Source organism: Nestor notabilis, unplaced genomic scaffold (genome assembly GCF_000696875.1).
Source record: "Nestor notabilis isolate BGI_N333 unplaced genomic scaffold, ASM69687v1 scaffold23582, whole genome shotgun sequence".
Taxonomy (NCBI): domain Eukaryota; kingdom Metazoa; phylum Chordata; class Aves; order Psittaciformes; family Psittacidae; genus Nestor; species Nestor notabilis.
Window position 1 is genome coordinate 15,958 of NW_009917336.1, and position 15,887 is coordinate 31,844.

At 48.3% G+C, this 15,887-nt stretch overlaps 1 protein-coding gene across 4 annotated transcripts in view; it reads right to left on the reverse strand.

Annotated features, from left to right (window-relative positions):
• LOC104401569 (muscleblind-like protein 3) overlaps window positions 1-15,887 on the reverse strand; it is a 46,343-nt gene that overhangs the window by 2,242 nt on the left and 28,214 nt on the right. Inside the window, exons 3-6 of one of the 4 annotated variants that reach the window (XM_010009179.1) lie at window positions 12,184-12,384; window positions 10,579-10,815; window positions 3,553-3,598; window positions 1,264-1,299 (exon numbers count right to left, since the gene is read on the reverse strand). In XM_010009179.1, coding sequence (XP_010007481.1) covers window positions 1,264-1,299; window positions 3,553-3,598; window positions 10,579-10,815; window positions 12,184-12,384 — 520 coding nt within the window. Of the gene's footprint in view, window positions 1-1,263; window positions 1,300-3,552; window positions 3,704-10,578; window positions 10,816-12,183; window positions 12,385-15,887 lie in introns of all 4 variants that reach the window. The other 3 variants (XM_010009178.1, XM_010009180.1, XM_010009181.1) reach the window with 3 other exon arrangements.

Consider the following 15,887-nt stretch of genomic DNA (forward strand, 5'->3'; position numbering starts at 1 on the left):
ATTTGGCAAAACTCCCCTCTTGCAGGGAAGGGGTGGGGGGGATGGATGGAGAGGGGAAAGGGCCAAGAGGGAAAAATACACAAAACGCATCTGAACAGCTACAATTTGCAGAAGGAGCATCCGAAGGACAATGTGGCAGCAGGGAGCTCGGCAGCCTCCTGAAGCTGCTTGTGCCGCAGAGCATGGGGCTGGAGGGGATGCTCTGGGGCACACGCGGGCATCCCCCAAACCCAGGGTGAGGGGGATCTGAGGGGCCAGGGAGCCCGTGGGAAGGCCCGTCCATCCCCTCAGCCATGAGGCGGGGAAGCAGACCGGCCTTCACCACCACCCCAGCAGCCACGGCCCCAGGGTGTTTGAGGGGCTCAGCTCCCTGCCATGCAAGCGGTGTGTCCCCCCTGCACTACAGGGTTCAAGAGCAGAGTGCTTAGCCATTCCTGCCAAAGCTTTCAGACCCACTCCCCAAAAGCCCTGCACCCTCCCCAGGCCTCCTGCTCATGCCCCTATCCCTCTTTCTGAAGCAGACACACGCCTGGATGCTGGTAGTCTTGTATAACCTTGGTTGGAGGATGAAAGCTCAGCTTTCAACCACCCTGCTCTGCCTAGCAGCTGCAGACAGAGGAAGGTCCCTCAAAGACCTGCACAGGTTCCCAGTAAGACCTAGATGCTGAGCCTGAACATAGTGGATCCTTGCAGTGTCCATGAGCATGTACTCCGCCCTGCCACCTCACTGCATCCTACATGCACTAGCAGCAGCACCTCCTTACGGTCCCTTGTGCCTGCACACCTGACACTGCATAAGAGAGGAGTCTTCAGCCAGTCCATGGTCTAAGCCCTGCTCTGGCAGAGGGGCTGACCCCAGATGTATTCCTCCCTAGCACCTTTATTAAACCAATCTCCTAAAATGTCCTCAGAAAGACAACCAAAATTCTGAGCTCTGATCCACCACTAAGCCAACAGGATCCTCCCATCGCCACTTCCTTTCGCTGGATGACTCAAATGGCTTGTAAAGACATTTAAATGACAAGTTTTTGTCTCTGCAGTAGAACTATACAGGGGTGGGAACATATCACCTTGAATTCTCTTATTAGTCACATGAAACACTGCACTGCACAGAAATTAAAAGGGATACAACCATTTAAGCCTCAAAGAAGACAGCAGATAGCCAGTCACACCACGCAGGCACCCAGGTTCTCACTGACACATACTAACTCGCAGTCTCTTTCAGATTAGGAAAAGTGGAGAAGTTTGTGTAGAAAAACCTACCAACGCTTGCAGTGGGTGTCATGCACAGAACTGACCCTGCACACCATGCATTGAAGCGTGGAAAGATGAACAAAAGGGATATTTCATTAGTGAAGCTTCAGTGTTAGATATTACTTTAACTAAAAAGCAGGTATTCTCTTTGCAGCATTCAGTATTTAAGCACATGCAAACAGATTCTGCATATTGGTACAGAAGTAGTTTAAACTCAGTTTTAAGAGATCATAGCAAACCAAATTAATTCTTGCATTTTTGGGGAGTAGAGAATATATTTCTCCTCCCATCCTGGTATTAAAAGATACGATCTATCCTACAAAGCAGGGCTGTTTGGGGGTTTTTTGGTATCAGGTATGTCCATTTCTTTCTGATCATGTCAGCAGAAAACAAATTGCCCTTAGAGGAATGTCACACTCATGTTAAAACCGACTTTCCAAAAGCAATTCACTCCTGCTAGCAGGGACTGGGATTTCGAAGTCTCTAGTTCAAGCTGAAAGAGGCAGTTTTGTTCTGGACTTGAAACAATCGTAGTGACGATGCCATTTTCAATAGACACCTGACTCCCCCTCTCCCCTTATGGTGCTGATCTCTCAATAACTGAGCAGGAGACACCAGGAAAAGCAGCAGCTCACTTCGCTTCCCCTCCCCACCGTGTGAGCTGCTACGTGCCACTTCCCTGCTTCGCTTTCCAGAGCGCTGCAAAGGCTGAGACCACATCTGCAGTCTGATGCGTAAGGGAAAATGGGGATGCGTAACATCAGTTCATCAGAGATCCATGCTCTGATTGGAAATGTGCTGCTCTGCCCAGCACTCACGTCCCCAGACAGCACAGAGACCTGTACGCATCAGCCCTGCATTAATTTCATTGCCATGAGACAAGAGCAGGGGGAGTGCTGGGTAAAGCCTAATCGATGGTGCGTGTCCTTATGACAGCTCTGTGACCCTGAGGAAGAGGAGGGTGCAGCCGGCCAGGGGACCTGGCGTTCCCAAAGGTGTCAGTATTTCCCAGAGAACCATCCCATTTGGCACCTAACAGATCTGCCAAAGGTCAGCTCAGCTCAGCCCATCCCCTCCAAGAGCACTTTGCAGAGAACAAGGAGGGAGGCTACTACTTGAATCCCTCCGTCCTTCCACACAAGGCTCTACTTTCCTGGAAGAACATCTTGGCAGCTGCTGAGTTTTGAGTGTTCCCAAGTGCCCTCGTAACAGAAAGGCCACATGAGCACAGGGTTTAGGTCCTGGCTCTATGGACTCATGCTCACACCAGAGACAATTTGGTCTCGTCACAGGACTATGTCTAAGGCTTTTCCCCTGACCCCAAGAAAAAGCAAGGACAAGGTGCAGGTCCACTCCGTCTTCAGCCTGAGGGGCAGCCCGGAGAAACACGTTGGGTATTTTTTAAGATACAATCTGGCAAGTGAATACAGCATTAAACATTAAAAACATGGGCTGTTCGTCGTCTTATCATGCTCTGCAAGGATCATGATGATACTAAAGAATGAGCTATCAACTGGCATATTCCTCATTCAGCCACTTATAATACTTCTTACCCTAAGCAGGTTTTGTCTGTCACTTGGCTGCAGTGAGCAGAGGTTAACTGGCTAGTCGGCAGTCACACTGCCACCTCCACATTTCCACTCCTGTATGAATGACTGAACTGCATCTTTCAATTTTACTCTGAGACCTTAAAGGTACAATGAGAGCTGGGAGTTAAATTGCTTTTAAAAAGCTCAGGCTATCGTACTGCTCAAAAGCCAAGCATGAGGGAAATATATGCCTTTAAAGAGGATTATGTCATTTGTATTGACTAAAGATGAACTGTTCCCTCTATAAACACCATGGCTGCTGGCATACGTAGGTCACTGAGACAGAAGGTCAGAAAGATACCTGCAGCTTCAAGTGAGCAGGCATAGAGGTCCACAAGACATTTTAACATGAGTCCATAAGAATGCTAGGCAGGAGTCAAAGAATTAATTTGGGATTAACCAGCTGAACCGTAAGGAGAAGAAACAGAAAGTATGAATTCAAGAAACATGCAGACATTTCTCTTAGCTGAAAAAACCCAAAACCAAACAGAAAAGGCCTAAGAAGGGCTCTTTAAAGTGAAAAGCTCTAAACTGTAGTAGGTGAAGGGGGGAGGAAAAAAATAGTCAAAACAACAAACATGAACTTTTCATCCATTTTTAACATGAAACTACACACCGATACTCCTGTGCTAAGGACTCTTACAAATCTGCTTATGAGCTCAATGCCTAGGTCATCAAAAAGACAACTATGATGCTGGGAGCCACTTACCTGTAGGGATGAATGCAGGCTGTTGCAACTGCATGTTGGCTAGAGCCTGTTGGTAGTGGAAAACGCTTGGGTTAAAGACTGTGGTGGCACCATTGTTTTTTTCAAGTGCTGGCCTCTTTGGTAAAGGTTGAAGTGCACCAGGCGGCAGGGCCTGTGGATAAGGGAGTCAGTAAACACAAGTGGAGTGAAACAAGGGGCCCAGATGTAGATCAAACATGCATTAAATCATCAAGGGGCTTGGCTGCAAATCACCTGCAACTGTGTCAACTTAGCGAGAGGGGAAAGAGAAAAGCAGCTAAGTCACATTAGAAGTAGTAGGTGAAATCTATTCACTGGTAAGCAGTTAGTAAATGCACCAGGAGGGGCAGAGTCCAGAAGGAGGTGGAAGGGTGCTAAGGGAGCTCTTCAGGAGCGCTGCAGCAGGACTGACTTGGGCACAAAGGGAGAAAAAGGGTGAGGAGAAGGAAGGGGAGAGGTGATCACCTGGACAGGATACTATGAGGAGCAGTTGCAGGCAACAAGCATTTAAAAACATATCAGGTAAGAGAAGTACAGTAGATGACTAGTTTAAACCCAAGAAGAGCAGCATAAGCAACAAATGCCGTGGAAAAAGGGATGCTTGTGTGTTTGACTCCTGCTTACATGTATATGTGCACATGTGGAAGCATGCACACTTGTGTACAGCCAACCCTGTGTCCAGGTGGTAAAGCAGTAGGTGCTCTCAGTTTCATGTGTAACGTTACATTCATAGTAAAATGCATTTCCACTTGTGTAGTAGAGAGGCTGAGCAACATGGTCAAGAACAGGCCTGATCCTCCACTGCCCACACCAGTGGCACAGCTCAGCACCAGCACATTTGGACCTGCTCCCACCTCCTAGAAGGTGGCCTCCACCAGTTCAGTGCTGCTCGCTTGTTACTGACAGTGTGAAAAGCCATTGACAGCTTTCCTCTTTCTGCTCTATCACACCACCAAGCTTCTTCCAGCCTGTCAAACCTGTTTCCTGATCAGACCTGGTAAAAAGCACTAACCCGACTCAGGAACTTTTCTCAGTTACTCATCATTCACCCAAGCATGTCTCAACAGCAAAGCAGTATGTCAGGTTCTCAGGAGACAGGAATGTTTCTAATGATTTACAGCTTTTCATTGTAGCTGAGTAGAAAGCACGTTATTTTCTGCACACTGTGACAGAAAAGGGTCCTGTTTAATTGTGCCCTGCAGCCCTTGTGCACGTAACGCTCCCACTGACGTCAAGAAGCCTTATACGCGTGGAAGTCATGCACGATCAGGTCACTTCTGCCTACTTGTTCTGTATCATGTAGCAAAGCCATGGCCAAAACACAGTTATCACTCCTGTTTTCTGGTTTTCTTATTAATACCTGACAGTAAAGGGCAGGTCATGGAGAAGGTTTAGCTAGTAAAGGGTTGAGGCTACAAACACACAGTACTTGGACGGAAAGATGCAAACAAAGGGATTTTCAAGTGTTACAAAGCTCAACACACAAAAGAACGTAAGTGAAAGCTTGCCACAGGTTATCACCATCTAAAAAACAGGTTTCACTTTAATTTGCTATAGGAGACTGCTCATCTGAGGACTGTTAAGCAAGAGACTTCCAGGCAAAACCTTACTCCATCCTATCTCCATTCACATGGTGGCTTTTGGGTGGTTTCAATATTTGAAAACAGAAAATTAGAAGAAGAAACTGCATTTGCAAAACTGCCCTGAGACATGCACACATCCTCTGCTAATGCAGAGCATCAGTGCCAGCAGTACAGCTTCATCTTCCTAGATTTCTTCCAGCTAGTACCAAACGACACCACTCAAACATGACACAACATCAGAGTGAGACACCAAAGTCTTTTGCTTAAGATCCCTATTTTAGGATGAGGTCTTCTCGGTACAGATCTAAGAGTTCCCATTTCTAGGTAAGCCCTCACTGGTATCTATGTTAAATCTGACTGTATCTACATCTCGTCTACTTAATGGCAGCTACATGACTGTTCCTCCAGGCATGGGGCAAAGCTGCAGCTTGCAGAGCCTGGAGTAGCTCCACATACATCAGAGGTGTTTTACAGGTTTACAGTGAGTGAAGAACTTGCTGCTTAAATCCACGCTCCTCCTTACGGTGCCTGATTGCTAAACATTCCTTTTCAGATGCTTCCAAAACCTGCCTCAGAAAAAGCCCTGCTAATTATAGCAAAGCCACTGTGCCAGGCACATAATGACTTCTGAGTCTTTGCTTCTTGGCCAAAGGCTGTCAACCACCCCAAAAACCCCATTATCCCCCAGTGGCAGTGCCAAAAGCAGAACAGCCGAAGGCTTTGAGACCTTACTGGGATGTCCTGGCTCACTACAGGCCAATCCTGAGCCCAGCACTGCAGTCAGAGGGAGCATACAAACACCAGCAGGCACAACAGACTACCCCATCATCATAGAATCCCAGCCTGGTTTGTGTTGAAGGGAGCTTAAAGCTCATCCAGTCCCAAGCCCTGCCCCGGGCAGGGACACCTTTCACTAGAGCAGGTTGCTCCAAGCCCCTGTGTCCAACCTGGCCTTGAACACTGCCAGGGATGGGAGAGCCACAGCTTCCCTGGGCACCCTGTGCCAGCGCCTCAGCACCCTCACAGGGAAGAGTTTCCGCCTAGGATCTGAATATCCTAGAATTTTATCCTAATATTGTCACTCTAATGTCACTCTCCTACAGCCCCTTGGGAGCAAGAGAGGGAAGGGAGCTGTGGCAGCCCCACTAGTGCTCCCTGAACAGCAGCTGGGTGGAGAAACCCAAATACATGCAACATTGCCAGCGTGTTCTAAAGAAACAAGCACACCAGAGTGAAGCCATGTGTACAGGAGCCAGGAGCCTATCTCACTCTGCTTCTGGTTTGACACAATCTTCTGGGTCACCTCTGCCATCCCAGCAGCTGGGGCAGCTTTTGTACAACGTGGCCTTGAACACTGCCAGGGATGGAAGTCAGAATTTCCCCCGTGCTGGTTAACAACCCCCTCTTGTTATTCTTTTGCAAGACAAGGCCTGGATTACATGTTTGCAACATTCAGTTACACCTCGGAGTCATCCTCCGATCACCATCTCCTGGGAGCAGATCCCACTTCCATTCCTTTGCACATAGGGAAGAGGGGCTGGGTCTGCATCTGGCTGCTTCAGTCCAAGGCACAACAATACAAAATGACCTGTGAGAGGGCAGAGGTAGCCCCCATTCCCTGGTAAGCAGCAGAAGCAAGCTGAGCAGTTTCCTCAGAACATTATACACAGCTCTTATCACCACTGTGAGCCCTTCTCTGACACAGCCTTCCTGGAGGGTTCAGAGGAGGTGACATATTCCAGCAACACAGTGGCAAACCTTCAGATGCTACAGAACAGGAAGACTAGTAAAAGTAACTTATCTGATGGGCTTTTGTTCAGTGGGGAGGTCAGGAGGGGAAGGGAGTTAAACGGCTTTTCCAGTCTCCTCAGAGAGCTGGCTTTTGGGGAAGGCAGAGAGGCAAGATGCAGGTCACTGCCTGCGCTGGCTTTGGGGCTGCCTCTGTGCCAGCCATAAGCAGCAAGGAGTGAGAGGCTCCTATGTCATCTACAGCGTTAATTTCACAGCTGCTGGTGGAAGCTGGTCCCCAGCAAGGTTTCCTGCTGCTTCTGCCTAGAACTCTAGTAAGGAAGTCTCCTGACTACTTAAAACAACCCAAAATTCTTCAGAGGAGAATGGGAGTAAATCAGCCTCTGCTTATGAGCTCTGGGAATGAGAAGCAACACCAGCTTGAAGGTTTCAGGGGCTCCTGTATCCAATCTTCCCTTTCCCCCTCTACCTGTTCTTTTTTAGGATGTATTGGATCCCTCGTTATTGGGGGTGAATGGGAAGTTGTTGTCTTCTATGAACTGCCCGACAGGAGGATGGAGCCAGGAGGGGGCTGGTCTCTGATCCCAAGGAACAAGGGATGAGACAAGAAGAAACGGCCTCAAGCTGCCCCAGGGCAGGTTTAGACGGAGCTGAGGAACAATTCCTTGCCCAGAGGATGCTCAGGCATTGGAACAGGCTGCCCAGGGCAGTGCTGGAGTCACTGTCCCTGCAAGTGTTCACACCCCAGGTAGCCAAGGCCTCAGTGCCAGGGGTTAGTGGTGGCCGTGGCACTGCTGGGGAAGGGTTGGACTGGATGAGCTTAAAGGACTTTTCCAACCTGGTTGATCCTATGATCTGTTCTGCACCACCAGTCCTCTGGTACATCCAAGCACGCTGCAGACCCAACGAGTTAAATTCTCACTAAATCACGTCTCATGACTCCAAAGCTGCTGCTGTGCATAAAAACGCCTCAAACCCCAGAGCTGCCTCCCCCTTCCCAGCTGCCTCCAAAACACGTCCAGGCTCCAGGAGGTAAAGCTCAGAAAGTGAATGGATGGTATCTGGGGGGAAGTACTGGCATGTCTGAACACAGGCTGCAACATTTGTGGCCAGGCGAGGCAGTCTCCCCAGGTACTACCACCACAGACGGCAGGCTCTGGTGCACGCTAAGATGGTTATGTGCAAAGTGAGAAGGTGAAAGGTCCAAGTACCACATCAAAGGCTGCCTCGAGCAGTCGCTCCAGCGATGCGACAGTTGGGTGAGTGTTAATTAGCAGGCACAGAGCACATGGTGGCAATGGGCCGGGGATGGGGACAAGCACAGGGACCAAACCAGCAAGCAGAGGTGTCAAGAGAGAGCAATGTTTGGGGAGGCAAAAAGAAAACAAACAAACAAACAAGTGAATGCATTATACAGTGTATTAAAAAGACATGGGCCAGCGGCTCATCAGTTGTTTTCATGGAACCACAGACTGGAAGGGACCTTAAAGCTCCTCCAGCTCCAACCCCCTGCCATGGGCAGGGACACCTTCCACTAGGGAAGGTTGCTCCAAGCCCCTGTGTCCAACGTGGCCTTGAACACTGTCAGGGATGGGGCAGCCACAGCTCCTCTGTTTTTGTTTTCTCTGTTTTGCCTCAGTAAGTTTTAAGAGTAAAGAAACGTCATTGTGGGACATATGCTCCAGAGCTGCTCCCCTGCCCGGCACAGCGGGTCAGGAGCGCTCAGGGATTAGCACCTTCAGGTGGACTTGCAGGCCTAGTTCTGCAGCTCCACACCATGCAGAGGTCAGCAGGATGCTCGTGGCAAGGGCAGGACCATCAGTCAAGGAAAGGAGGTTCAAGCACATGCTTAAGTGCCATCCTAAACTGGGGACTGAGCCTGACCCAGTCTATCTGCCTCTGCTGCACTGACTTCAGCCAAGCAGGAGTAAAGCTACTACTTGCGCATGTCATGTAACTGCAGGATTGGGTTCCTCAGAAATCCCTTCTGAATTTGAAGTAATTCCAAATCTATTTCAGGAGGGACACCCATTTTTCTGGCATATGCTTTTGATCCAAGAAACCCAGGCACCATTCTTCCCCTTATTAAAGTCTTACTCCTCAACAGGTACAGTAAATGCATCAAACCTTGAAAAGTCAATGAATAATGTACGCTGTTTTGTAGCAGGGGTGATGCAACAAGCCATCAATAAATATTTTAAAGGTTCTAGTTAGCAGCATACAAATAAGGTTAATCACATTTTTAACAGAAGGAAGAAGCATGAATAAAACATATGTTGGCTTTGGTCAAGTAGCAGTGCCCTACATAATGATTGAAAAAGTAAAGATTCAACTGTGAAGAACACAAAGAGTTTCATTTCAGAAGGTTCTTTTTCAACAAGACCTGGGCTCTTGTTTCAGTAGTAATAAAAATAGGAAGAAATCTCATAAATAAACTGCAGGACAAATAAATTCCACGTAATACTTATGCTACAAGGAGAGCAGTTGTTTAATTCCTAGAATCATCCTGGGTTTGCGTTCTGCTCCACCATGAATGCAAAGCAACCTCTGTCTTCAAAGAAGAGGGATTTAGAAAACTTTTAGTGACCTCCATCCAAAAGGAGACAAGAACCTTTCAAATAATAGTTACATATAAAACCATAATGACAGAACAGATGAGGCTGGGAGGGCTTCTAGAGACCATCTAGGGTAACACCCTGCTCAATGCCAGGTCAACTAGAACAGCTTGCTCAGGGCTGCATCCTGGCAGGTTCTGAGTATCTCCATGGTTGGAGCAGCCTGTTGCAGTGTTTGACCACTTTCATGGTAAAGAAGTTTAAATGGAATTTCTTGAATTTCCATTTGTGCCCATTGCCTCTTGTCCTTTCACTGGGCACCACAGAGAAGAGTCTGTCTCCAGCTTCTTTACTTTCCCCATGAGGAATTTATACATATGAGTAAGATCCCCCTGGGCCTTTTCTTCCCTCCCCAGGCTGAACATGCCACCTCTCCCACTTCTGGAATAAACAGGCGCCATTAAACCAAACTCAACAGAATGGCAAACACTGGCTCCAGCTAGGAATTTTATCTGTTAAGTCTTCCTTGACTTGTTTTCCCAATTCTAGGTGTTAGGAGTCACAATTCAAATTAAAATGCAGGTGGGGCCATCTCTCCCAGGTCCCAAGTACCAAATGGATCAGGAGGTCACCCATGGCTGGAGCCTTGTAACTTCACTAAGGTACCAGGCACAAGTTTGCTAAGCTCAAATGACTGGCACCTTGTCTGCTTTTAAGTGAGTGGAAATTCTGCTACTAACTTCAACAGGCCAGGATCTCCCTCGAAGGATGTTATTATGGGATGAGCAGTCTTTGCTTTCCTTGTGTACTGAGAAAGCTGAAATGACACCTACAACTTAGCCAGGGAAGACACTGGTTCCAAGTGTTGTGTTCATGTCATGTCATGATGTCACCTCAGAAAACCACAGGGTTTGCCACCAGGTCTGTACCTGACAGGATGTCCTGTGTCACTCTGGGCTTCATGCTATGGTGAGCACACAGGAAGGCTGAAGAAGTGGGACTCATACTGCACATGCTCTCAGCCAGCCATTTACAAAGCACTCTGCTTTCCCCCAGACAACACGTGTCACACTGAAATCTCCCACTGATGTTAATACAGCTTGAGAAGAACTCGTACTTACCATTGCAGCTGCAGCTGTCTGGTTCACCTGGTGTTGAGCTGCCTTGATTTTGGCTTGCAGGTGTGCAGGGGGATGAAAGTACTTGCATTTCTCCCTGGAGCATCGACCTTTGATGTAATCCATGCAGACTGTAACAGTGTTTTCATTTGTGTCTATCATTGCGATGTCTATGGGGTGAGCGTAGCGGCAATCGTTCTCACCACGCGTGCAATTCCCACGCTGGAACTCCCGACAAACCTTCAAAGGAAGTCACAGCGTTGAGCAGAACAGTAACTTAGTCTTCAGTCAGTGTTTTAAACACAGAATATCAGTTCAGTTGGGCACATTAAACCACGTGTGTATTCTACATCCATGCTTATCTTGGGCAGCACATACACCAACAGTCACAGGCGCAGCTGGTGCTACTCACAGGTGGTTCAGGGTATGAAAAACCTCACATTATCAGGGCCTAATACCAAGCACAAGGTACATACAGAACTTGAGCAGAATGGAAAGTGACCTTAGGAAGTCAATGTTGTTTTACCAAAGCTTCTGGAGCTCAGGATTCCTCCCCTGCTTCTAAAGCTTAAATGCTACTTGTGTCTCACCTGGGTTACGTGTTTGTTACGGAGCACACTCTTGGGTAGAACATTTCATTCTAAATGTTCCATGCTGCTGCTATTTACAACAAGTACGTGTGCCTAAATATGAGGAGCCTCTTTCACATAAATAGTCTCATTGCCCTCCACAATAAAACACTGGCATTAGTAACAGTGCATTTGATCACACCGCAGTGTGCTCCGGATGTGTTGCCAGAATTGCTGGCTTTATGAATATCCTGAAGAACCTCCTGAGTTATGACCACTGAAGCATCAAAAGCAGAGAAAAAGGTTTCCTTGTCTGAGGAACTGAGGGAAATTGCTGAGGACTACAGCTGGTGGTATAGATCACGTACCTGTGCACTATAAGACTGAGTGTGGAGAAAGGTGAGCTGTCAGCAAGGTGATAGAAAGAACATAACACAAACCAATGTGCTTTGAAATTATACCCTTCCCTGTGTTATAATTTACACCTGCAGGGATCTCTGAATTCAGGTCCTCAGCCTTTATGTCCTACAGAGCTTCTGCTTAGGGTTTGAAAGACATCTGCAACTCCTCCAACACTAAGTCCCAGCAAGCCTAGCCAACTGTGGGGAGGGAGAGACATCTTTCCAGTGTGCCACGCTTGCAACTCTAAACAGTGCAATGCTGAAAGCTTTCTGTATAAGCTCAATAAACCCACCTCTAGACAAGGGAAGTATCTGGTACTTCCAAAAGGGCTCCCACTCAGCTCCATGAAAGGGCAAACCATCCACTTGCATTTTTAAAGCACAGAAAGCAACAATCCCAGCCCTGCTCCAACACCCACTGCAATCAAAAGAGTGTTTCCAAATTCCCAGTGACTTTCAAGGATTTGGGATCAGGCTCTGCATGAGAATCTGCTCGAGCAGAGAGCAGCAGCCCTGTGTTAGGAAAACTGCAAGTTAAACTCTGCACTGTGCAGCAGCAGGTCATTCTAGCAGAGAGCAGCAGCTGGACCCACATGTCCTGTTCATTCCCATCAGCATCGTAACAGACATCCAAATACCTCCAGTTTATCCGTACGCATCAGTTTCTGCCCAGCAGAGCCTCCTGGTACTGTAACAGTAGGATTTCCAGAAACCAGGACAGGAGTATTTGGTAACAGCTCTGCAGGAACCAAGCCCATCCCAGGAGAAACATGACTCAGGTAGGGACTAAAAGCCATCGTGGGGCTTGTTGCAAGCGATGGAGTCACAGGAAACGTCGTCTGGGGACAGAAAGAAGAAAAACAAGACATTAGTTAAAAAGCTGTGTCTTGGACTACCCACCAAAGCCTCGCATCAAATCAATCCTTTTAGACAATTCGATTTGCAGTATCAAACGCTGGGCTCTCCAATCTATTCATTTACCATGGTTTCCTTGTGATCCATTCGCTCCTCCTGACTCACAGACAGTGACTCATATGAACACAAGGCATCTTTATTTGTCAGATCAAAGCATATTGATGATCTTTACAGTTTAATGACACAATTAAGGATTTCATGCCAGCAATTAAGGCAGGCCCAAATTAAACAGACTTTCATTCCCAAACAAATGTCTTGGCTTCTGGATATCTACACTGCAATGCTGTCCCCATACGGGTACCCCAACGTAAACTGCAGCTGCACAACCTGGAAGGATGTAACCCCATTGCTATTTCACAGAGTCCCAGACTGGTTTGTGTTGGAAAAGAGCTTAAAGCTCATCCAGTCCCAACCCCCTGCCATGGGCAGGGACACCTTCCACTAGAGCAGGTTGCTCCAAGCCCCTGTGTCCAACCTGGCCTTGAACACTGCCAGGGATGGGGCAGCCACAGCTTCTCTGGGCACCCTGTGCCAGCGCCTCTGCACCCTCCCAGGGAAGAGCTTCTGCCTCAGAGCTCATCTCAGTCTCCCTTCTGGCAGGTTAATGCCATTCCCCTCATCCCAAAGCCCCTCTCCAGGTTTCCTGGAGCCCTTTGCGCACTGGAGCTGCTCTAAGGTCTCCCCTTAAGAAGCCTTCTCTTCTCCAGACTGCACTGTCAGCTCTGGGTTACAGTTAAAGCTGCTCACGTCTGCAGGCGTAGGTGATGCTGTCCTTGGTAACTACAGCCTCTACTTGGCAATAAATGCAATGTTTACAAAATGGCCTGGGGTGGGTTTTCTGGCCACAGACATCATCCCTTCCTTGCTTTTATTTTGGTACTTTTAGTCCCGGAGGCTTCTAAAAGAAACCACTCATAGACAATGTGTGCATCTTCATCCCTTCATCCTCTGCTTGTTGCCATCTGCAAGCAGCCAGCCCACAGGAACAGCAGCCAAGCTGCCCTAATCTCTCTTTAGCTTAATGATGGCTTCTTCCTAAGGTCAGAGTGATAGCAAACAGCTCCTGAGCTGACGGGAAAGGGGATGACAGGTCACTGCCGGCACATGTCCCTCTTTCTCTGCCTCAACGGGGAGACACAGCCTCCTGAATCAGCAGTGCTGGGCACTTCACGTGTAGCAGAATTATCCTCCCCCTGGCAGGGATTCCCAATTTCCCTTCTTTTGATCCCGAGGTAAGACCTGCTTCAGCTGATGGGACATTTTAACCATTAAACCCAGAGATCCTCCAGTTCACGGCCCTTTGTGAAATAGCTCTCTTCATTCTTTCAGTTCTCTGAGGCTCCCAAACATGTCACACCTTCTGCTGCTGGAAAAGCTCTGTCAGGATCTTCAAACACGGTGACTCCCTGAACACTTCCATTAGACTGGTTTCTTTTGTGCAGGCACCAGTAATTACAGTGGCATCTGCTGAGCTTCTGTCACCATTTGCACTGTAAATGCTATTAATGCTATTCTCCAGCCCAGCCAGTCTGCACAGGGTTATACTAGGGCCTGGCATGTTGTCAGCTCTTCTTTTATGTACCTGTAGTAGACATTGCAGCACATGTGGCTTGCACAAATATGTGGGCAAATCTACTCGATGTTTTTCCAGCACCTAATACAGAAGGAACCTGGGTAAGGAGTAAGGAGCCTTATGGAGGAAAGGGGATGTTTAGAGTTATGGAGCTTGTCTTCCCAAGTATCCACCATGCAGGATGGAGCCCTGCTGTCCTGGAGATGGCTGAACATCTGCCTGCCCATGGGAAGAAGGAATTCCCTGGTTTGCTTTGCTTGTGTGTGTGGCTTTTGCTTTACCTATTAAACTGTCCTTATCTCAACCCATGAGTTTTCTCACTTGTCCTCTTCTGGTTCTCCCAACCCATCCCACCAGGGAGGAGTGAGGAGCTGCTGAGCTGGGGTTAAACCCTGACAACTGCACCCAGCCAGGACACCTCAAAGATCAGTATTATGACAATGCACTAAAAACACTTAGTTGCTGGTGTGCTCTAGGGCAAAAGAAAGGGATTGAAAGTACCCCCCCCCATCCCTGCTGCCCCCCTTAAAGCTCTTGCAAAGTCAGGAGATACAGGGGCAGATTTCCTTGCAGACTAACCCGCATGAAGCTCAACATATGCAGACACAGTAACTCCTGAGCAGAGGTTACAGTGCAGCAGCAGAGGGGTTCACACTGGTAGCAGCTCTCAAGACTGAATCACCATGGATTAAAAGGGTTGTAAGAGTACAGAGAAGACAGACTGTGGCACAGCTGATTTTGTTAACAAACCAGAAGTTGCATTGAATTTGCTCAGCAGAAAGTCTGCTAAAGCTGGAGAGGAAACACAGCATGGGTGAGAGGAGAAAGGCAGCGAGCACACAAGCGCTGCCTCAGCCAGGATGTGTTGATTCTGAGTTACCTCCAACCCTCAAAAGGGAAAGCCTGAAAATGAGAGACCCAGCATAAATGCAAAGGTGTTGATGGCCTGAAGGAGGGCAGACAGGGCACTGCTAAGCAGCTACCCACGGAAAGCCCAGAAAAACCAACCCAGCGGCAGCTTTTATTAGAGTCTGGTGATAGAAATGTAGAAGATAAAGATCACATACTGACAAGGATGAAGGCCCTGAGATTGCAAGCACAATTGATGCTGTTCAGTAAAAGAAAGAAACCTGTGTTCCCTCCAATGCAACTGCATGGGGCTGGCTGTAAAACCACTCTCTAACGTGAAGGCAGAGCATGCCAGAGTGAACCCAAGCGGCCAAAGCATCAGCTACCTACTGCCACAGATGCTTGCTTCCCCAACCAGACCACAAAGACACACTCCCAGAAAAAAAGATCTCTCCTTTATGGGCTGCTGTAGTGTAAAGTCAGGTGTTAATGACTGTCTCCTGGCAGACAGCAGCTCCCAGGTGGGCCAGGATACACTTGTTTTTTTCATTCCTAGCATGTCTTTGACTAGAGGCTGAGAGATGGATGGGTTTTCACTGCACGGAACAAATGCATGCCCCAAGCACCTGCTGAAATCTGCTCCAGCATTTGTTCCAAGCATCACTGCCCAAGCAAGTTGCTCACTCTGTGCTTCAACCCCATCAGCACCAAGGGGTGGCAGCAGGGTCCCCCTGCCCCAGAGGGGACACACGGCTGGATTACAGGTGTCTGCAGTGACATGGCTGGTCACAGCTGTCAAGACAGTCCTGGCTACAGAGACCTTGACAGGAAGAAAAGATCACTGAATCATGGAATCAACCAGGTTGGAAAAGCCCTTTAAGCTCATCCAGTCCAATCATTCCCAGCACTGCCAAGGCCACCACTAACCCCTGGCACTGAGGCCTCGGCTACCCGGGGTGTGAACACTTGCAGGGACAGTGACTCCAGCACTGCCCTGGGCAGCCT